Raw genomic sequence first — 24,067 nt, 5'->3', positions numbered from 1 at the left:
TCAAATGAATAGGTCCATTTTATTTTTTCTGAAAAAGCGTTTTATACGAGACAGTAATTTCATGTGTTTTGTATACCCACAGGTATATGTATATGTGACGTTTTAGTAATGAGGCATCTGCGCATGCGCAAGTGTGTCCAGGTAGCACGTGTCCGCTATTTAATCACCTTCACTTTCTTCCCCCCATGTGGAACGCTGTGATGAACAATGGAGCTGCCATGAAGGGACGTGTCCAAGGAAGAACAGCGGGGTGTCATTCGGTTTCTTCATGCCGAAGGAGTACATCCAGCGGACATTCATAGGAGAATGAAAGTTGTGTATCGGACAAAACAGCGAGAAAATGGTGTAGGCGTTTTCGTGGTGGACGAAACACATTGAAGGACGATGCTCGGCCGGGACAGTTGAAAAATCGCATTCCTGATTGGACAGTGGCTGCTATTGACAACCTTATTCAAGAAGAATATCCCTGGCAGCCATTAGCGAACAAGTGAACGTGTCATTGGGTAGTGTGCATGACATTGTGAGGCACAGACTGGGTTACAGGAAAGTGTGCGCACAATGGGTGCCAAAGTGTTTGTCAGAGGAACAAAAAATGTGCAGAATGGGAATGTCATTGGCTCATTTGATGCGATACAGGAATGAAGGTGAGGACTTTATCAGCAAAATCATTGCTGAAGATGAATCCATCTGCCCGTATTAGCAGCCAGAATTAAAGAGGGACAGTATGGAATGGAAGCATACAGGTTCACCAAAACCAAAGAAAAGCAAGTCACAACCTAAAGTCGGCAAACTTATGATGACAGTATTTTTCGATGATCAAGGGCCACTGCTAGTGGAGTTCCTTCCGGAGGGACACACAATTAACGCAAACACGTACTGTGAAACACTGCATCGTCTACAAACATCAATCAAGAATAAGCGTCGAGGAAAACTCAGCAAAGGCATCATTTTACTCCAGGACAATGCTCGTCCCCATACAGCCAGACAGACACAGGATATGTTGCAATCATTCCATTGGGAAGTGCTACACCACCCTGCCTACAGTCCTGACTTGAGTCCATGTGATTATCACATTTTCGGACCTATGAAGAAACACCTCAGAGGACGACGCTTTGCCTCGAGTCCTGAGCTGCAGGAAGCTATCAGGGAATGGTTTCATTCCCAGCACAAGGACTTCTTCTACCAAGGAATTCATAACCTTGTTTCAAAGTGGAACCAGTGTCTTACCTCATACGGTGAATATGTGTAGCCAACTACTGTAATAAAGTTTCTGTAAGGAAATGGACCTTTTCATTTGAATGCACCTAATACAATAACTATCGAATAGCTTGGCAGAACATGAAAAAAATATTTCCCTATTGATGCACAGAAACGTGAATCTGCTCTGTGAGAAATTGAACAAACATTCACTTTAATAACTATTTCCTTTCAAGTACTTGTATTATTAATCTAAAGTAAAATGCCATACCTGCTGAACTTTGAGTATCCCCTCTGGATATAATATACGTGCTGATGGAATCAACATATCTTGTAGGATGGTTACATATTGTGCAGCATTCAGGTTTCCATCTATTTTCCACAATGCACCCCCTCCTCGGGAAGAAATCCATCCATATGCATGGACAGAGAAACGTCCACTTCGCGACCGATGTGCAACGAAATGTGGGTCGAATCTACTGTCCTTAGGGCGGTAAACACGTATTGGGCCGCTCGAAGAGTTCTGAAATACTTTTTCATCAGTAAATATTACTTCATGCCATGGATAAGTTCTATACAGAGAAATGAACGCGAGCCTATCAATTTTTTGATCCTCCGTCAAATGTTCCTTCACGGCTGCACGGCGAGAGACAATTCCTACCTCTTTCAATCGCCTACGAGCCGTAAGAGACTTACCAGGGAAACCAGTAGCAGCCACAAGTTCACTCGATGAGGAAAATGGCCTTCTCCTGGCATAGTCGCGCAGTGCCATGTCTTGTTGTGGAGTGGAAATTTTGGGTCGACCAGATCCTTCCTTGCGTTTGACCGTTCCTGTTTCCTGGTAATACCGCCACCATCTCTGGGCAGTGCAAGCATGAACACCATACCGCGATCCTGCAACAGCTGCAGACACCCCACCTTCCTCAATGAGTGCAATCACTTTGCTCTTTAAGTTCTCACCGGCCTGTTCCATGACTGTATTTCCGAATCTGGCGTACATGACCCTTTATATACGTTTCTGGTCTGTCGTCTGCTCGGCTGAAATTACTACTCAATCAAAAACAACGTTCATTTAGCAAGCACAACAGTTGAAATGCGAACGTTTCCGATGTTGTTTCAGAACAGACAGAACTCTTAATAGTCCCGACTAGTTCGCTACACTTCTTAACACTCATTGTAGTGCAGGTATATCGCGGGGCCAGGCTGGTGTAAGGAACTTATGTTGAATTGCAGTACTCAATTTCATAAGATTCAACAAATGCCTGTCGGTTGCTTAAAAACGTTCATTTGATAAGTTAGCACACGCCATGTGACCATACACCACACGGTGCACCGCTCTAGAACGTAGTGCAAATATAAAGAAAGGTGGAATGAATGTCACAAAACATTAATTAATTATAATAATTAAAGCAAAATGTACTATATTTACGTCGAAGTCGTTTTACATGGAGAGGCTACAGCTTCGAAATTGAGTTTGTGGTTGTGACTGTAATTGTAGGATACCCCATAGGTATTGAAAGTCAAGGCTCTAGTGTGCACTAGATTGGTTCATTTGTGGTGACATGCTCAGGAATTTATAAAGAGGTAGGTGGATATAAAAGAGCGTTAGTGCTTTTTATTTTTTAAACAGTGAACTCATATTGTAATATCAGCTGGGTTACGAAGGGTTACGGATTTCCCCTACATCTCTCTGTCCATCTCATTATCTCACTTAGGAACGAATTAGTATTGCAGCAGTCATACTGAAAAAAATCACACGTGACAATGACAAAAAATTAGATTTACAGAAGGAATAGCTTTACTATTTTATAACCCAAGGCGCGACATCCCTTGAAGGGCTTATCTCGATCTCCCGACTGCCAATCTCCCTCCCACAATCCTACCTAGAGGTGTGGACATCTTCAACTGGTAATGAGGTGACGTGGATCAGCACATCAAACCCTCAGCCATTATAGAAGATATCTGAAACCGGGTTACACCAGTCACTCGTAGCTCCCCAATTTCCTCATGATGGTGGGTTGCCACCGGTCCTATACACATAGCAGGCCGAGAAGCCAGGCGGACTCGAACCCATGCCGTCCCTCAGTCGGAGTTCAACGCACAGCACCTTAGACCGCACCGCCACGAAGGACAGTTTTCATGTTTTGTTTCTTATAAATGTCGACAATACATTAATTCTATTACGCACCAAAAAATAGTGGAACAAATAGCCGGTTCTGCAAGAGATTTGATCTTCAATCAATTAGGCCGTTATTTATAACAATTTCCCACTTTCTCACTCAAAAAGCTTCACTGAATGTTTGTCGTACGAGTCGTTAGCAATCTGGTAAATCGTATTAACATATCTGCTGTCTATCACAAATTTATTTTACAACCTGGAGTAGATTATGAGGTCTGCAATTTAGAACTAGACTTTTGTCGTAAGTACTTCTCTCTGTAAATCAATCAAGGTCTACATATCTCATATTTTGTAAAAGCTAAGTGTCATTGTTGAATGTTACAAACGATTTCTCATTCCACCGTTAGTTCCAGATTTCGAAACAGCCACCGTGTATTTGCATTCTGGTGACCAGCGTGAAATGTGTTTCCCACATTTTGCAAGGTCACGTGAACCCTTGTCAGTTATATTGGATGCCTGTGAAAATGTTACTTCATACGTCATGGCGCTGTGGTGGATTTCTTCCCTTCCCCTTTTACCTTGAACGGTAGTAACCTTGACTGGGCAGGACGAAACAATCACATAAATCGCATGCCATATGTATTATTTCGAGCTCCTAGGTTTTGGAAAGTGAAATAACGAAAAAGTATGTAACATAAATTCATAATGGTTGGCTTCTTTGAGTATTATTTCATGTCACTTTTTTACTTACTCCTGTGAAACTTTTGTCTACTGTTTTCAGTAGATGAGCCACGTCACAACCTCAATTTTAGATTGATTGATTGATTTGGTGTTTTAAGTCCAGTTTATGCACAGTAAGGATAACCGGGACTGGACCTACAGTTTAAAGTGGGATCCGAACCACTTGTGACTCCACCGTGTATTGAACCTGGGACCCCTTGATTACAAGGCCTCAATTTTCGAAGCTGTAGCCTCTCCATGTAAAAAGACTTCGAAGTATAAATATAGTAGATTTTACTTAAATGTTTTGTGACATTTATACCACCTTTCTTTAATTTGCTAGAAAAGAGCGTTCGGGTGCGTTGTTTATAAAGAAGCGGGTGGAGATTATATTTCTAATTCACATTGAACGAATTGGCCTTTCCTTATAATCATGCTGTATGAAGAAACGAACTCGTGGGGTAGTGGTTATCGCACTGGGTTGTCACTCTAATGGTCGTAGGTTCAAATCCCCACGGTGGCAAAAACTTTTCGTAAGCTTTATTCCTACCTTATTGTTACTATTTGAATTAGTCGTCTTTGAAATTAACAGCGAAAGATTATACAATTAACTCTCTCTCTCTCTTTCAAAATGAAAAGATGAGGACAGGTTTCTTATTATCATATTGGTAATTTAGTGGTCTAAACGCATCTAAAATCCAAAATACTAGATCGACGTTATTTTCCTACTGAATTCTAAGTCCATGTCTATTTTATGCACAGATAGACTAATCGGGCCTGGGCCTACAGTTTAAAGTGAGATACGAACCACTGTGTGTATTCACCGGGTCAATTCTTATCCTGCACTGAACTTAAACAAACAGCTCCCCGCCCCCATTTCTAGAATAAATTTACATTAAATATGGTATTCATAAGATAGTCATTATTGGCTGTTTCTATTACTGAATGTGAAATAAAACATTTTCTACAACTAAAATAATCACCTCTTCGTCCTCTCTCTCCCAATATATTTCTGTTCCTCTCTTTCTCCCCCCCCCCACCCCGCACACACATACATCAAAATAAATATTTTCTTACGCTTGTATGTGTATAAATATAAAATTCAATACCCTACTTTCCGTCACCCCTCTCCCTCTCACACAACCCCTCATTATTATAAGCGTTCGCCATATCATAGTGTAATGTATCGACGTCTTGTAACCAGTGTGTCTTTTCTAAGTTCCAGTCAGGTCGCATAATGTTTCACATTCCAATTTAAATGTATCCCGAGTCGTGATCAGCCTATGTGTGCAAAAAGTGATGTTAAACGAACTCTTGACCCCAATAATGCATTTTGTGTATTTTCTTTCAGCTGTGGTTCCTTCTTTTTGCGAAAAATAACGAATTAACTTAATCATTAACTCAACAAATAAAAATGCATCTCTAAATCAATTAATGAAAACTGTTATTGCATCCAAACGACTATTTTATCGTAAATGTAAATGAAATGTCATCTCACGTAGTGAAAACAATGTGAAAATTGTTCTAATGAGTGATATATGATTGTCAAACACATACATGAATACATTATATTAAGCTCATGAACTATAATTGGGACAATTTAATACTAATTTGAAACGATTAAAGGCATTAAAACGACAAAGTAAACTTTTGCGCAATCTTTCTGCCGATTCGCATTATTGAAACAATATTTAACCAATGGGGACGTTATCTCATATTTGGAAATGCTGCATTGGTTGAACTTCCTGTGGACGAGACCGTGAGTCACGCCTCCTGCTCCTCCGAATCGAACTTCACTCTGATTGGAGGATCGTATATTTCACAACACTTCCTTGTTTCAGAGCTACCAACATAATTTCGTAAGACGTTGGACTTAGAAAAAATCCATGCGTCAGATTTTTTGAACATGACTGTACAATATACACAGTGTATATAGGTTGATATGCTACAGTACTCTTTAATGACTTGTGATTAATATATATATATTTATTTATTTATGTATATTTACAACTATCACAGGCTACAAAATCATTAGTGAAAACTAAAACAAATGCAATCTTTGTAGGAATTTTTCCCATTTCAGTGTTTTTCTCTAGTTTTGTACAATCAATACTATGATTCCTGTTTAAGTTATCCAGAATACTGACTGGCACTAGCATATTACATCTACTGTAAAATCCCAAACAGTGTTTCTTGACCTAAAAATTAAAGTACCTTTTCAAGTCTTACTTACATTGCCGTTTGGATTACCAAGTTCCACTGTACTTTCTTGAAAAGTATTATTCAGTTTCCTTCTTTTCAAATTATGAATCATCAATTACACAATATCACAAATAAAATTAAAATATTTACATGTATTTAACACTTAATCACAGCACTTGTGTCACTTTCAGAAGTCTTCAAACATCTTTTGTTCAGTTTCACCAACAGAAGGTGCCTTTTTCCAGTCTGTCTCTGGGTAATCATCAAAATTTCTTGTGTCACCATCATAACTCACCCTAGGAACAATTGGTGGCTGTAAAAATAAATAGTAGAGCTATTTTAGTTTGTGTGCAGGTAGCAGCTTAATTTTAATATATATCCTTTTCATTTCTTATACTCAATCATTAACGCTTCGTGGGTTGTGCGAGAAAAATTGCATCATTGGTAGCGCACTGTGTCAGAGACTGGGCTTTTTAAATACATGTAATTAATGGTCAAAAACACCAGACCATCAATTATTATGATTAAATCTTTATTTACAAACAATTGAGATTGTATAAACCTATCAAATGTACATTTTAGTAATAAAATAACTACACAGGGCAAAATAAGTAATTTTCCACATTATCGACATTTTCATGTTGCATGTGCAGCCTGAAACTAGAGACTGTGCATTACCTACACAGGGTTTCATTTTGCCATGAAATTGTTTATTAATTTTGGTTGTTTTTTGTCATCTACTCAGTTTCAAGACATCTGGGGAGGACATGTTTCCTGCTTTCCTTCTTTTCCATATGTCCTGTTGAGATAAATACATACAGTGCAGTACTTCGTTGACCTTGAATTTGTTCCGCTTAAAACCATTGTTGTACTTACAAAGTGTCCCAGCATACATTGACAAAGTCTCATAGCACATAGAAATCATCAAGATGAACAACACTACTTAGTAACATTATGCTTGTTAAGGTCTTATTTTGATGTTATGAGACCTTGAAAAAATGCATTACCTATCCTTTGTGTGTGATTCAAGTGATAATGCCACATGGAAATGTTATCATGTCAGCAGTGCAGGCTGAAGTTGCTGGGTTTAACTACTTCCCCTCAAATTGTGCATGTATCAGCATCCGTGCTTAAGCTATTTTATATTTATTAGCATCCATGCATAAGCTATTTTGTGTTCAATCAGCATCCACGCATAAGCTATGTTGTGTTCATCAGCATCCATGCATAAGCTCTTTTGTGTCCATAATTAATTGATTTTGTGTTTAACTGAACCATCAAGAGGCCTGTGTGTTCATCAGCATCCATGCATGAGCTATTTTGTGTTCATCAAATTCCATGCATAAGTTATTTTGTGTTCATCAGTATCCTTGCATAAGCCACTTTGTGTTCATCAGCATCCATGCATGAGCTATCTTGTGTTCGTCAGCATCCATGCATAAGCTATCTTGTGTTTGTCAGCATCCATGCATAAGCTATCTTGTGTTTGTCAGCATCCATGCATAAGCTATCTTGTGTTTGTCAGCATCCATGCATAAGCTACCTTGTGTTTGTCAGCATCCATGCATAAGCTATTTTGTGTTCATCAGCATCCATGCATAAGCTATTTTGTGTTCATCAGCATCCATGCATAAGGTATTATGTGTTCATCAGCATCCAAGCATAAGGTATTATGTGTTCGTCAGCACCCACACATGAGCTATTTTTGTGTTCGTCAGATTCCATGCATAAGTTATTTTGTGTTCGTCAGCATCCATGCAGAAGCTATCTTGTGTTCGTCAGCATCCATGCAGAAGCTATCTTGTGTTTGTCAGCATCCATGCATAAGCTATCTTGTGTTCATCAGCATCCATGCATAAGCTATCTTGTGTTCATCAGCATCCATGCATAAGCTATCTTGTGTTCATCAGCATCCATGCATAAGCTATCTTGTGTTTGTCAGCATCCATGCATAAGCTATCTTGTGTTTGTCAGCATCCATGCATAAGCTATCTTGTGTTTGTCAGCATCCATGCATAAGCTATCTTGTGTTTGTCAGCATCCATGCATAAGCTATCTTGTGTTCGTCAGCATCCATGCATAAGCTATCTTGTGTTCGTCAGCATCCATGCATAAGCTATCTTGTGTTCGTCAGCATCCATGCATAAGCTATCTTGTGTTCGTCAGCATCCATGCATAAGCTATCTTGTGTTCGTCAGCATCCATGCATAAGCTATCTTGTGTTCGTCAGCATCCATGCATAAGCTATCTTGTGTTCGTCAGCATCCATGTATAAGCTTTTGTTTGTTCAACAGCATGCATGCGTAAGCTATTTTGTGTTCATCAGCATCCATGCATAAGCTATCTTGTGTTCATCAGCATCCATGCATAAGCTATTTTTTTGTTCATCAGCATGCATACATACAATGACTTCATATGAATCATTTTGTGACGGAAGCATGCATACATACAATGACTTCATATGAATCATTTTGTGACGGAAGGTCCACGAGTTCTTTCTCCACAATCTGAGCCTCCCCAATGGCATTGTGGTAACGTCGTCACCTTGTAATCAATGGGTTCTGGGATCGATACTCAGTGCAGTCACAAGTGGTTCAGATCCTACTTTGAACTTTAGGACCAGTACCAGTGCAAGAACTGGACTTCAAAAAAACCTTGTGCTGCTGGCCGTAAATGCTGATCCTCCTTTGCCAAATTTTAAGTAAACATTTCAATCTTTTCTGAAAAAACTTGAATTTGTTTATGAAAGAGAAACAAGGCAGTTCTTATTGAAAGGTAAGATGTGTCCATGAGTCACAAATATTTCTGGGACAAATTAGGCAGTGGCAAGCCTAAGATTTTCTAAAGGAGGGGGTTACATACACTTCTATTAGAAATACTGGACAAAAGGGTGGGTTATGACTCACACCAACAGCCCCTTGGGCATGCCACTGAAATTAGGTATATCGTGCTACTGTTTAAAAAGAATGGAGGGACAAAACAATAAAGACTGCACATGGCCTTTTTTGTGGCCTATTTAGAGGTTTGCGAGCACCTTTAGGTCCAGGGGAGATTTGCTTTGGTGCATGCCAAATTGGAAGCTCATTTTTGTGTGCCAAAGAAACACTGCTGACCAACACGATGAAATGGACAGTGAGACATGGTACCTCCAAGGTAAATCGTTCATCTGGACAGTGCATCGTACCACAGCCGCAAGTAAGAACAGTTGCACACCAAATCATGGAGAAAGGATTCGCTCTCTTGTTAAGGGGTACCCATTGATCACTAACTTTTGTTTCGGTATGTACTACAGCAGCCGATCAATGCATGCAGGAGCCTTCTTTTGCTGCACACCAGGTGACAACGCTGGCACCATAAGCCCCATATTGAACTCTTTTAAGTTGGCCTCTCCTTTAGCACGTGGTGGAAAGCTGTGCATGGAAGCTTAGTTCTGATGTTTTAAATTCCATAAATAGTTTCGTTTCGAGTTTGAAGCAGGAAACCACTGACTAGACCATGTTTAGCATTTTTAATGTTTTATTTCCTGAGATTCCCTGAGGAAGGATCCGGAAGCTGATCAATTTGAACAGATGGCTTATGAATAAAGAACTTTTTTTTACACATTTGTTGACTTCTGTGGTTGAATGGTTAGTACAGTGTGCTACGATGCCAGGAGTGCCAGGTTCAAATCCCAGCATGCGCATGGTGCTCTTTGAGAGCGATCAATTTTTTCACATTTTTTTGAAAACATAAATAGGATTTCAAATTGTTCTAAATGCACTTCTTTGCTTCCTCAATCATGACATGGCAACATTGACAAAATTGTTAGAAATATTCAAGTGTGAAGTGTAGTTTGTAGCTGCCTGAGCAGATGGTGCATGCACTCACAGATTGTTTGCCGTCACTGCATTATTTTACCTCAACTAAAGAAGGCCAGTATCCAGTTTCTGTTACTCTTAAGTCATGTTCAGTACTCACTGGTTACAGTAAATACAAAGGAAAATAAGCACAGATAAACAACAGATGTTTCGTGAAGTGTGTGAACAAAGCTCAAAAAACATGAACCATTCATTCTGTGCACATTTAAAGATGGAAAATTTACAAACGCCCTACCTTTACTTTCTTGTAGTAAACATCTTGCCATTCAATAGCTTTGAACCACCTATGCCTCTTTACATCCTCTGCACCGTTCTGAAAGAGTAAAATATAGATTAATGCTGTTACATATATAGAAGCCTGATAACAATACAAACTTGCATAAACATAAATATTTAAATTTTTCTCTGTGTTTGCAAACATCAAACCCCTAAGAGCTAAGCTTTCACTATTCATTCCTGATGGAACACTAATATCCTGCAGCAATTTTACCTGCAGTTTCGTATTTATCTTTTTGCTATTTTACTGTCTAAGTTAGTTCGCAACAATGGAAATAGATGAAATGGATGCATTACATTAGTCAGAAAAGATGTCAGTTAAAGGTTCGACTAATATTAGTCAAAAAAGTAGTAATCAACATTAGTCGATGGTGCCAATCACTAGTGTCATCTTGGTCTGTTGGTCCATAGATGATCCTTCCAGCCTTGGCACTCAACATGGATGCTTTGAAAGTAAACTTTGGATGTGCACTTGTGTGCTGATAGCAAGTGGATGTTTATTGTTATTCTATTCATATATAATGTTCATTATTATTATTACAAAGTGATAGTCCCTCAAATCTCGTGTAATAAAAGTTTGATTATGGTAAACAAATAGCTGCAAGAGATACACTATTTAGAACTAATAGATTAACTCCTGAAGTAGCAGTGAACTGCTGCAACAAACTTGGTTTGTATCTCAATAATGAATAGTCCTGTGAAGTTAAGATTTGTTCCAAAAGAAACAACAATATTTATATTCAACTCGTTTTGTTCGATTCTGTGATTCGTTTAATATCCCCATTATAACATTGGTTGATGTACCTGGGTTCCTGCCTGGTACTACTCAGGAATATGGTGGCATTATTCGCCATGGAGCCAAGTTATTGTATGCATTTGCAGAGGCTACAGTTCCGAAAATAACCATTATTACGAGAAAGGTGAGTTGATATCTTGTAGGTAAAGAGCAGATTTTCTGGTCTTGCAAGCTATGGTCATTATGTCCTGTTAATTTGAGATGCATGGTGAATAATGAATGGAACCTATTAGTTTTCCCTAATAATGTCCATACTAATTGCCCATGTAACCACGACCATAGTATGAAATTAATTTTTAATATATTTTCTAGGTATGTTTGAATTTCCATACCATATTTTATGATTAGGACTTCATACATCAATGACACTCCTGCTGGCACAAATGGTAAAGCATACACAACCACAGAAATTCCAGGTCTACAAAATCACATGCAAATAGAAATCTAAAATTTAAGTTTGATTCTTTAAGAATTATGTAAATAACAAACTATGCTCAGAGTAATCTTTTATGAACAACAACCTGGTATTCGGTTTGTACTTCTATTTCAGTGAAACCCTGATTTTACATTTTCTCTGTTTAGCCAGTCTTCATGGTGGAGTGGTTAGCACAGCATGCTACGATGCCAGGGGTCCTTGGTTCGAATTCTGGCCTCGGCATGGGTGTTCATCACTCATCCTCATCTTTGAGCCCAAAGTGGCAGAAAAGCAAAGTAAAATAAACTAAATCAATCAATCTCAAGAGTTTAATTTTTCCCACTGTGGTCCCCTTAAAGCATAAAGTCAAGGTTCTACTGTTCATCAAATGAATCTACTTAGTTCCTTAGCCTGGTTTGTCAAGTCTGTATATTTCCTAAACTGCATTTGGTCCAGTCTGTTACCTTTTCCTCACTAAAAATCACTGGACAGTTCTTATGCCACTTGAAAACGAAGAAAATGTCATCTATGTGGCATCAAAAAACAAAAGGAAGCATAGAAGTGTAATGATCCTGCGAGGTCATCACAATTATTTAGTTTCTGAGTGTATTATTCCATGTTAATTGCTAATTCTTTCAAAGTTATTTGTGTTAACCATTCATTATAAATGGTGTTATGATCTATTATTAATGAGGTCAGGTGCTCTGTGTACCTGTGTTTCTCTGAATATGTATTATTTCACTTCATGTGGGTTATTAGCCCTACGATGAAGCTAGGGCAGTGGGAGGAGTGCTCCCTTTAAGCCTCTCCCTTGCTTGGTTTTCTTTCTGGGTTTGCTCCCATAGCCTTCGGGTCAAAACCCTTACCACAAGGCAGTGGGGTTGTAGCTCTTACGCCTCTTAGGATGTTGGGACTCTACAGTCTTTTCCATCTCTAGAGCCGTTGGCCCGTTTTCTGTTAGGGTTCCTTCCCTTAGCCTTTGGGGATTCCTCCCCTCCCTACAAGGACTGGCACAGAAGAGAGGGAAGACACCGGACGAAGTGAAAAGACTGGCACAGGATAGAACTTCTTTTAAGAAGTGGCTGAAAGGACCCGATGCCTAAGTGGACATAAGGGAGAAGAAGAAGAAGTGCTCTGTGTTAGCATTTTATGCTGAGTTGTAATTTTAATCAGGCCCCGCGTGGTCGCAAAGAATTTGTAATATTTATGTTATAATTGTAAGAGGCGCATGTCAAAAAAAAGGACCGATATATTTTTTTAAAGAAACAAGAAAACGATAGAAGAAATTTATTGTGATTGATAAACAAGTACATACCTTGGCTATTTTTCGACGTAGTCACCATTAACCTCCCGACATTTCTGATAGCGTGGCACGAACTTCCGTATACCCTCTGCGTAAAAATCTGCCGCCTGAGAGTGCAGCCAGTCCAGAACTGATGTCTTGAGCACATCACTGTTCTTGAAACGCTTCGATGCAAGACACTTTTTCAGATGAAGAAAAAGAAAGAAATTGCTGGGGGCAAGGTCGGGGCTGTAAGGGGGATGATTGAATAGTTCCCATCGAAATCTTTGAATTGTCTCAACAGTACGAGCAGCTGTGTGTGGGTGGGCATTGTCAGTATCAGAAAAAATCCCGAGCGTAGCATTCCTCTCCGTCGATTTTGGATGGCACGTCGTAGATTATTCAGTGTTTCGCAATTCACCTCTGCTGTAATTGTTTGTCCTGGTTCCAAGAATTCCACAAAAAACACACCCTTTTGGTCCCAAAACACGGTTGCCATGATTTTGTGAACTGATTGGGTTTGTTTGAATTTCTTCAGTTTAGGAGAACCAGAGTGCCACCATTGCATTGACTGCTGCTTCGACTCTCCAGTGGTTTACGATATCCACATTTCATCCCCCGTCACTATATGCGAAAAGAGGTCATCCCAATCTTCCTCCCAGCGGGCCAAAAAAACACTGCAACTGTCCTTCTTTGTTCTTTGTGAGCATCTGTCAGCATTTTTGGTACCCACATCGCACACATTTTGTGATACCCCAGGTTGTCAGTCACTATTCGATGCACTGTTTTCGCAGACACATCTGGAAACTCTTTGGCAAGTTCAAATATTGTGAACCAGCGATTGGAACGCACTTTCTCGTTAACGCATTCCACCAGATCGTCCGTCTGAACACTAGGCCTTCCGCTACGCTCATCGTCATGGACATTTGAACGCCCTTCCCGAAACTCTGCACCATTTCCTGACCTTCCCTTCACTCATCACTGTCGGTCCATAAATGGCACACAACTCCCGATGGATGTCAGCTGCATTCTGTCCTTTGGCGTTCAGATCTCACTTCACATTTGGCGGGATTTTGTATTACGGCAGCCATTTCACCTTACTGCTACTCGCACGTACGCAACCCCACTCTAACGATTCTATCTCTGTTGTAAGCACAGAATACTAGGGCATGCTCCTGCGCATGCTCAACTTCATCAGTGTTGCCAACCCCACATAAAAAAAATATCGGCCATTTTTTTAACATGCGCCTCGTATATTAACATTTAGCACACGTTTAATATTATAATTTGTATTTAACGTTTGTGCCTTGAGCATGTAGTTCAATCTACTGCTGTAGAGATGGCCTTGCCTGTTCTTGCACGGTTCCATGTAGTTGCTCCTCTGGTACCAGGCTATATAACCGGCCACACAGCAGATTTTCTTCAGTTGGCTTTCAGGTCTGCTCACGATAAGATCTCTTTTAAAAACTGACCTGGAAGAAAGATGCTGTCCGCTCTTGCGAGAGGCCAAGCACCCTAAAGAAGTTGCACTCCGCTTACGAGCAAGAGAAACAAACTCCACTTTAGGGTGAGAGGACCCACTGCACTTGCTGCGAGAGTTTCCTCCACTATTAACTGTTGGTACCCTGCCTGGGGATTGAGGCATTGGGTTACTAGGCAACCGCTCACAAGGTTTACCATTGTGTACCCCGTTATCGTTAATGCTGGGCAGAAACGGAACAGTAATTGTAAGTACAGGCATTGCCTTTGACTGCTTAAACCCCACTTAAAGGTGCTGGGCCTATAGGTCGTATACAACAAGGGTTGGGGTGTAGCTTTGGACTGTAAGATTACAGGTCAGATAAAGTATGTCGGTTATCATGAGGGTGACCTTAATAGATGTCCTTGTTCCCCAAAAGCCGATGTTCCCTGTTAAAAGCCTGCAGCTACAGAAATCGGTGCGAGTAAAGGATTGCACTTTTCTGATGTTTGTTGGAGCTAAGGTTACGACTCCAGAGGGCAGCTGCAGCAGTGTTCCTGTTTCAAGTTTACGGCAGTGTTGCTATTAAAAGAAGCCATTCTCGGTAACAGTTCCGATTGTTTTATGATTTCTCCTAGCACAAAGACTAATTATCGTAGAATTTTGGAATTTTTGTCACATGAAATTTGAACCTTCCTTAAAGTAATGAGTGCTGTTTGGACTCGAAAAAAGTTATGTTGAAAAAAACAACTTGAAAATTACCTTACGCACTTCTCATGGACAAGATATTCTCCGTCGACAAGCGACAGTAAATATCGTAGAAGCGTGGGAATGAGTGTAGAAGTAAATCGGAACCCTAGCAGAATGCATTTAGGGACTTTATTTTAATGCTAAGGGAACCAAACCTAACCTGCCTAACCTAACCACGATAGCATATATTGAACAAAATATTAAGTGATCACTAAAACTCCGCAGTATGTGTTAACAGACGCACATCGAAATCGAACCATGTAAAAATTGCATTCGAAGCATGATGAAATCGCAATAAAACAAAAGGAACTTGGGCCGCCATTCTCCCCCATTGTGTGGCAGTATATTGGCCTAGTGAGTGTAATATCCTACATGGGTGTGTGCTAAACTTACACCGTTTACAGTTGCTATTGCACAAGTGCATCCAGCTACAGTCATTAAAATTTCTCTAAACTTTCGACTGTGTACTTTTTCCCAAACCCTGAGTGAAATAGAGTCTCATGCCACCGCTGGAGAAAAAATTAGCATGATGGGTAAAACTTTGCAGTGCGTTTGGTGCTACTGATTGATTGTTGCCAAGCTAGTTGGTTTGCACCTCCGCAGACGTACTCGTGTAGGTATAGTAGGCACCCAGTGGAGAACGTTGCAGAAGTTGTGTTTATGCACATGGTTGCCACCTCTTAGTTAGGCCTCACTTTTTATGAATCTCTTTTCACCCATTTTACATGGTAGTGTGCATTCTCCTGTAGTTTATCCATGGCCTGGCTTTTCCACAACTTGGAGTTGTCAGCATACAGCGACAGTGTTTTGTGGTTTCTGACAGAAAAGTCAGATTTGGCAGTTCAGTTCTCCATCTTATTATTTCTTTCCAACTTTCCTCATTGTGTGTGTACGGTTATGCAATATCAATTTGTCGATATTGAAGTTCAATATCATTTGAATATAATAATCAATATCGAGTCAATATATCCAGTATCGAAAATATCAACATTTGTATGAATGGTATCGACAATATCAAAATAACTAAATATCTTCAAGTCCAACATTTAAATAGTAATTTTAACTAAAATAATCAAAGACTTGTGTTGCTCATTGTAGAAACTAAAATAGGATTCCCACAACAGAATGGAGTGGAATGATTCGCTATGCATTATGTTCTCAACCTGTACATTTATTGAGGAAGGAGGAAAAAATGAGTGAATGGGGCTGTTGCAAGAGTACAAGTCAAGTACAAGGTTGTTTCTGAGGACCGTCATTGATCTCCGTAATATCAGTGTAGTCAACGTTGATATCAAGGCGGCCTCTGTGGTGAAGTACCTAGCATAGCAAGGGTCCCAGATTTAAATCCTGGCCTGAGTGTTTGTGAGTGTCCCTTCATATCAATATACAATATATCGAAATATTGCACAGCCCTACCTATATGTTACCCTCTCACCTGTAATTTCTAAATTGATTCACCTCAGCTTACCTTCCCCTTGTTTTCTCCACTTAATATTTTCACTAATATAATACTTCATGTATCCAGATGTTGCACACTGTTGATTCAGATCATTATTAAGCACTATTATTTAATTTGGTTTGATTGACAGGCGTATGGAGGTGCATATGATGTGATGTCATCCAAACATCTCCGTGGTGACATTAATTATGCATGGCCCACAGCTGAAGTTGCTGTGATGGGGGCGAAGGGAGCCGTGTCCATATTGTACAGAGGCCAGCCGGAAGGAAGGGAGCAGTATGAGGCAGAGTATATCAGGAAGTTCTCAAATCCTTTTGCAGCTGCAGTGAGAGGTAAGGACATCTGCAATGAGTTAAGTAAAAGGGACTGGCATGAATAAATACCATATTTACTCATGCATATTGTGCACTTTTTTCCAAAATTTTTACTCCCAAAATCTGTGGTGCATATTGTGCACGGAATAATTCGAGCAGCTAACATGAAACCATGATTTTGTGACACTTGCATTGACTTTTCATGTTTACGGAACCCTATCATGTTATATATTGTTGTAAAGCTTAAATCCTGCAGTTTCTGATTATGGCAACAGTATCCCATTCAAGATGGTGACAGGGGTCCTGGGTTCGACACCCGGTGGAGGCACATAGTGGTTCTGATGCCACTTTAAACTGTAGGGCCAGTCCCAATTAGCCTTACTGTGTATAAAGTGGACTTAAAACACCAACTCAAAGATGGTGACACTAATGTACAATGCGGTTGAAATTAGCTCATCGCAAAATGAAGGAACGTTCTGATTTTTATGGTACTTTGGATGAAAGAAAAGATAAGGAAAAAGAAAATAATAATTAAAATGTATTACTGGCCAAGTAATATTATACAAGGTGATCCAAAAATGCCGCCCCTTTTCAATTGGCTACTGCAAAGCCAACACTGGCCGGCGCGCGCTGGCGGCAGTGAAGCGTATTCACGAATAGTGGGAGAATCAGTTGCGATGGAGAAGTGGAATGTGCAAGATCGTGTTCGTGCGGTAGAGCTGTTTATAAAAAGCAAGTCCATTGTTGCAACCCAACGAGCTTTGCGCCGACTAGGCCAGCGTAGAGACGCACCGGACAAACACACCATACGGTGCTGGGTAGCGAAATGGCACGAGGAGGGTTCAGTACGACACAGGTCGTCTCCTGGACGACCCCGAGCTGTAAGGACACAGGAACACATCAACCGTGTGCGGGATGACATCCAAAGAAGTCCACGAAGATCAGTGCACCGCAGATCGCAAGCATTGCATATGACGTATGGCAGTTTACATCGCATTTTACACTTGGATTTACATACACGAGCGTATAAGGTGCAAGTAGTGCAAGCAATGACCGCAGCCGACAAAGTGGCACGTGTTCAGTTTTGTGACACGTTTCTCGACATGTGTGCACAAGATGCACGCATTGTCGACAACCTTCTGATGTCTGACGAGGCACACTTTTTGCTATCGGGGTCGGTCAACAAACAGAATTGCCATTTCTGGGGTACAGAAAACCTGCGGCGATTGCATCAGCGTGAGTTGCACAGTCCCAAGTTAACTGTGTGGTGTGGGATCAGTACATCAGGAATCATCGGACCATACTTCTTTCGCGATGCCACTGGTGCCACGTGTACTGTCAATTCAGAGCGTTATGTGACCATGCTCCAAGACTTTCTCGTGCCGGCACTTCAACGCCTTCCTCTGATCACATGGTTCCAACAGGATGGTGCAACGGCACACGCAGCCCGTGTGTCCATTGCCAAATTGTGCAACCTTTTTCCCGGCCACCTCATCTCCCGATATGGTGACATGGCTTGGCCGGCACGTTCGCCGGATCTGATGGCAGCTGATTTTTTCTTGTGGGGATACCTGAAGTCCCGGGTCCACGAAACCTGCCCAGGGACGATCCAGGAACGGGAGGCGAACATCCGCCGTCAAATCGCTGCTATTCCGGTTGCTATGCTGGAGAATACATTGCGGCGTAGCTTCGTGGCTCGGCTTCATGAGTGCTCCAACAACGGTGGTGCTACTATAACGGCTGGGGATACGTTGGGCTGACCCCCCGACTATTCCAATACTGGTTGAAGATCTCCACGCTTAGAGGTGACGAGAGAAAGTGTGGGAGGGAGACCGGCAGTCGGTAGGTATGCCCAGGCCCTTCATGGGCTGTTGCGCAAAGGATTATTATTAAAGAAGGAATGAGCAAAACCACATATAAAGGTTTGGAGGCCATTTCCCATGATTTTTCCCTTTGTAATGAAATGTTCTGCAACACCCAATTAATTAAATTCGAGCATTCACCTCCCGACACATGGGATGTGTATCAGCGGTATTTGTTTGGCGAGAAATAATAGAAAATAACTTCCTGAGCACTGCAAATCCATAATGTAATTTTGATCTTGCTTTCTGCTATTACAGATTAAATAGGGTGGTTAAAGAGTGAAAGCTTTGGAATGCTCGAGGGGGAGGCTTGGGTTGGTGACTTATTGTTTACACAAGAGGATATTCTCCTCTTGGTCCACGTAGGAACAGGTGAATCATTGAATAGTATGATGTCATTCACTCTTGATCAGCATAGCAACAATGTTACAATCTACAACTAAGAAAGCCATTTCTTAGAAACTTGATTGTAATGTCCATTATGTATGAGATATAATTTTTGTCACTTTTCCCCATCAAAAATCAGGGTGCGCAATATACACCCACACGTAAATACAGTAGTATTTATGATTGTGCCCAAATGAGGAAGCTCCATTTTTGGATGTTGTTTTTGCCAAATTGACACTATTGCACAGTTTTGTATGCACAGAAAAAGTGATTGTATGATTTATCATTACTAGGGCCTGGATAGTTATGCACTTAAAATATGCACCAAAATGGTTCAAAATGTGCAAATAAACATGCACTTTAGGAAAAACGTCTTACTCTTTTAAAATGCTATCTTTCAGAAAGAAACTTGCTGTACTTCACAAGATAAAATTGGACATTATTTTAAGGCAATAGTATCGAGTCAGTCAATATCATCTATAGACAGTACATTGCTTTGTTCTCATTTCTCTCTCAAAAGGGTAGTTGTTGAGTGTTCCTGCAAGAATGAGTCATGTCTCCTCATTTTGTAAAAGAAAATGAAGAATAAACAGCAGTGCTGGATGGAAATAGGAAGTTTTTTTATTAAGTAGCAGGGATAGTAACAATTAATCAGTATCAGTCGATAGAGCCGTATCTATCTGTGTATAAATATATACAGATAATTTTACCAATCCAATACTTTGCCATTTTGTTAGGATTTTTATGGATATAAACATATAATCTTCTTTTATGCCGTACTTTTTTAAGAAGTAAATGTCTAATGCAGCTTCATTCGCATTGCAGTCACCTGGTAACATGCATTTATGAAAGAGGTCAATGAACCATTCAGGTTCTTCAAGGGCCATTTGTATATCAAATCAGTAGAATATCAGGGTGGCTACTTACTGGGAATTCCTTGAATTCCTGGAATTGTGCGTGAATTATTGGCTCCGGGAATTATGCATGAATTTCTCTCCGTAGATGTGAAAAATTGCAAAATTTATTAATTCAAATCCCACAGAATTTATACATATGTACAAATGCCCTGAGGCAAGTTTTTCGTTGCTTAGCTTGTGTTTTTATCGAGGAAGGAAAAGAAAGCTGCGTGGGAAAAAAAAACGAATTCTCTCAATCCGTTTATTTTGTTATAGCTCGACCACAAGGAAAAAAACCTTCCCTCAAAAGCGTTCGCGCATTTTCCCTGCCGTTATCGGTCCTCGGGGCAGTGTTGCCAGGTCAGACTTGAAAAAATCGGGAGATTGTTCCTTGGGAAACCAGAAGATCTGCTACAAAATCCGATGATCTAATTGTAGCGGATGAACGACCTTCTCGGGGGCGGCATAGGCTTGCGCACTGGGGAGCAAGAGGATGTCTGCAGATTTTTTTCCAGCGAGGGGGAAACAATGTATTTTTATCAGGTGGGTAAACGAGGCATATTACTCCGTATAATGTTTGTTGCTCTCTCAGAAAACACCACTTGAGTTTGAAATTATCACGTTCCTACATCCCTATTATAATAATGGATGTAAATTACTGTAACTGAAATCAACTCATACGTCTGAAATAATAAGTACTTTTATGTCAACATTCATTTTCCAGAAGGGGAGCGGGTGGCGACCATCCTTGCACTTCCTTCTGGACGTCCATGCCGCTTTATAATTTTGTAGAAAATTAAGTATTTAAGTATAGAATAGTATATTAAGGATAGAAAATTAAGTATTTTCAAGCCGATGAAAGTTCCAAGCAACTACGGGGGAGGGGGTGAATTATTTCCTTTGTAATTGAACTGTGCCGTTTCGTTCTCTAGCAAATTTCTTGTTATTAACACATGCTTTATTCGTCCGTTATGCTGCCTCTATGTTGCTGCATTTAATATATAATACACACACACACACATATACATATATAAAATAATTTGCCCACGCTACGAAGTCAGTATTTCTACTTAGTAAGGCGAGGACGTTTCACTGTGTTTGTGTCACTTCATTCATTTCATCAGTTTTTCATTCATCCTTGTTGTCGTACTTACCCGTAGAGGCACAAAAGCGACGTAAAATAACTAAAATAGAAATAGATTTTCGGGTGGGATAAAATACAACCATCTAAAAATAGCAATGTACACGGACGTCCGCAGGATTTTTTCCAGGCAGGGGCAAGGAAGGCACATTTTCTCCAATAATAGTGTTGTTCCCTCAAAAAACATTGCTTAAATTTCAATGTATCATATTCATGCAATAATTAACACACATTATTGCAGCTGAAATGAAATTATATCTGAAAAATATATAATTTTTGGTTGACTTTAATTTTCCAGGGGGGCCACGCCCTCCCTTCCGGATGCCCATGGTAATGTAGTAATAGTAATAAAATAATAATAATGTCCTAGCACATCGTTTGGCATAATTTCACAGTTCAAACAGCACTTTTCATGGCTGAGTGGAGTTCCACTCTCCCCTCCATGTTCAAGTAAGGTGACCAGGAAACTTGTTTTTGAGCAGGTCGTTGGAGGTGCCATAGCAATAGTTTATTATGGAATCCTACCGAGAAATCAATAGGTCTGGCAACACTGACGTTGGCCGCTCTGAAGGCTCCTTCCTCCTGTCTTTTTCCCCCACCCGCCAGCACGATGGGGTCTCCGCAGGTTTCTTTCCTTGTGGTTCCACTATAGTGTTCTTTGCAGAAAAATCTATCTGACAGATTATTGCAAGATATCTTGAAGTTGGTTATGTAAATTTGAGTTTGAAATTCTTATACAATTAACATTTTTTTGTAGATTAGTGTATCTTGTAACATGTGTGATTTGTGTTTGTAGATTCATTTCGAGTCCTGAGTATGTGAAATAGCAAATGTAAACTCCCGCACCTTCATTTAAAAATTTTAAACATACATATGTACCATTCAATTGAATTGAATTAGAATTTTTGGATACACACAGATCCCTTATATTGTTAATATATTTCTGTGTGTATGTGTAGGTGGGGTGGTGGAGGCGGTAATACGTAAGGTTGAAATAGAGAAAACATATGCTTGCATCCTTAAATTTTTGGAAAGTTGGCCTTGAAAACCGGGAATTATACTTGAATATTATCATGGTCCTAGAGTGGCCATCCTCAATAACATGTATGGGTATCAGTAAATTTTATATTGGTACTTTATTGGTAGCCAACATTTCATATTGGTTCATCCCTATTAAAAAGACAATATGCCCAACGCACTGATTCAATTTTTAGTAGTGGCTTTTGGCTCTGAAATATGAAAGAATCAATGATTTTTGTGTGTATCATCATATTTGTGTGTATCTTGAGAACAAGTCAACTTTGGAAGATGAAACCAGTAGGGGTAACCTATCGCTCATAGGCAGCATATGATGGATATGCTACTTTGCTTTGTGCAGAAATTATAGGCATGAGGCTGAAGGCAGTTGATTAATTTGTATTGCCACTCTTAAGAATTCCATATCTGTTGGTTTACATTCGTTGCAATAAAGTTCAGGATTCTGGTGATTTCATGGAAAAAATATCACAAGATTCCTCCAATGAAAATATTTTTTTCTTCTCTTAGGGTTTGTTGATGACATCATTGAACCACGCACAACAAGGTGGAGAATCTGCAGAGATCTTGACCTCTTGGCAACAAAATCTTTGAAAAATATTCCCAGGAAGCACGGTAATATACCCTTGTAGATATTTTATTTCAAACTGGAAACCCTGATACAGGAGAACAATCCAGAATCTCAGTGGTTGGCAACACTGCACAAAAGTAGTGCATGTAATTGTAAGGTAGTGAGTAGCTGGGGCTACTACTCTTGTTATATTTGGAATCATTTAATGTTGTTTATATTACTTAAAATTGTATCTTGAAATGTTGCTGTGCGACAAAATGGCATGATTGAATTGTTGAAGTGGGGATTTGTCATGAGATGGGGTTTTTGCTTTTGTAATTCTTGAATTGTACCATGCTGCATTTAGAAATGAAACAACAGTCAGAACATAATCAGCACACTTAATTGTAGTTCTCAAAAATTGTGAAAATGTCAACACATTCAACTTGACACAAATAATTTGAAATGTTCTGGAGCATTACTTTCTTTCAAAAAATAAAATTGTAAGAAAGACTTCAGTTCTGTAATGATATTTGTTTCACAACTTGAAAAATCTCCTTCACCTCCAAATGCAAACTTGCCTTATATTTTGTCCCGGATTTGTTTTTGGAGTTTTAGAAATGTGTACGTGGGCAAATGCATAATGGATACTCTCTTAAACTTGTTGGCATTTTATGATTTAATTCCTAAAAATTTTGATATCCAAAGGAAATAATTAAATAAGGAGAAACTAGTACTCACTTTTATCCACGAAGCTGTTTTTTCTTTTTCGATTAATTTCAGAGGCCACTGCCACCATCCTCTTTGGAACTTGCTGTACTGTTGCTTGGTGTGCGTCTTTTGTTTGTAGTTCTCTGGCTGCCGCTAGGTGCGCTGTTGTTAACTGTGCATCTGGGTTTGTGTCGTCTATTTCCGGGTGATAGCTGTTGTAGTAGGGGAATCCAAGTGTGGTGCGCTTGCCCTCTATCGATGTTTAGCTCGTGCGGGAAGAGCATTATGGCATGCATTTCCTTTATTTTGGTGTCTACGAGCATGTGGGCAGTGTGTTTGACTTGAACCTTTTGAATTTTATGGCTATTGTATTTGATATGTTTAGCAAGACCAGTAGTGGGTTGGGCTTTTTTTGCATCTGCTAGGTGCTGTTGGATTCTTTCATTGACAGATCTGATGGACCTGCCGATGTAATGTGCCTTGCATTCACACACTGCATTGTATACACCTGGGTTATGAAGGGGGGAGAGGAAGTACCGTTTGTGTTTGTTCTGTTTATCAGCTTTGGAATTGGGTTTGTGTGCTACTTTGATGCCACACAAACCCAGATGCACAGTTAACAACAGCGCACCTAGAGGC

General features: G+C 40.0%; 1 protein-coding gene across 1 annotated transcript; it reads left to right on the top strand.

Moving 5' to 3' along the window:
* The first annotated feature begins 11,124 nt into the window (after window positions 1-11,124).
* Window positions 11,125-24,067, top strand: LOC145985702 (propionyl-CoA carboxylase beta chain, mitochondrial-like). The gene is made up of 3 exons (XM_083119766.1): window positions 11,125-11,291; window positions 16,663-16,864; window positions 22,678-24,067. The coding sequence occupies exons 2-3, from the start codon at window positions 16,687-16,689 to the stop codon at window positions 22,797-22,799; spliced, it is 300 nt and encodes a 99-aa protein (XP_082975892.1). The 5' UTR covers window positions 11,125-11,291; window positions 16,663-16,686; the 3' UTR covers window positions 22,800-24,067.

Source organism: Lepisma saccharinum, chromosome 3, assembly GCF_977018435.1.
Source record: "Lepisma saccharinum chromosome 3, izLepSacc3.1, whole genome shotgun sequence".
NCBI lineage: Eukaryota > Metazoa > Arthropoda > Insecta > Zygentoma > Lepismatidae > Lepisma > Lepisma saccharinum.
This window is presented reverse-complemented; position numbering and strand designations above follow the sequence as displayed.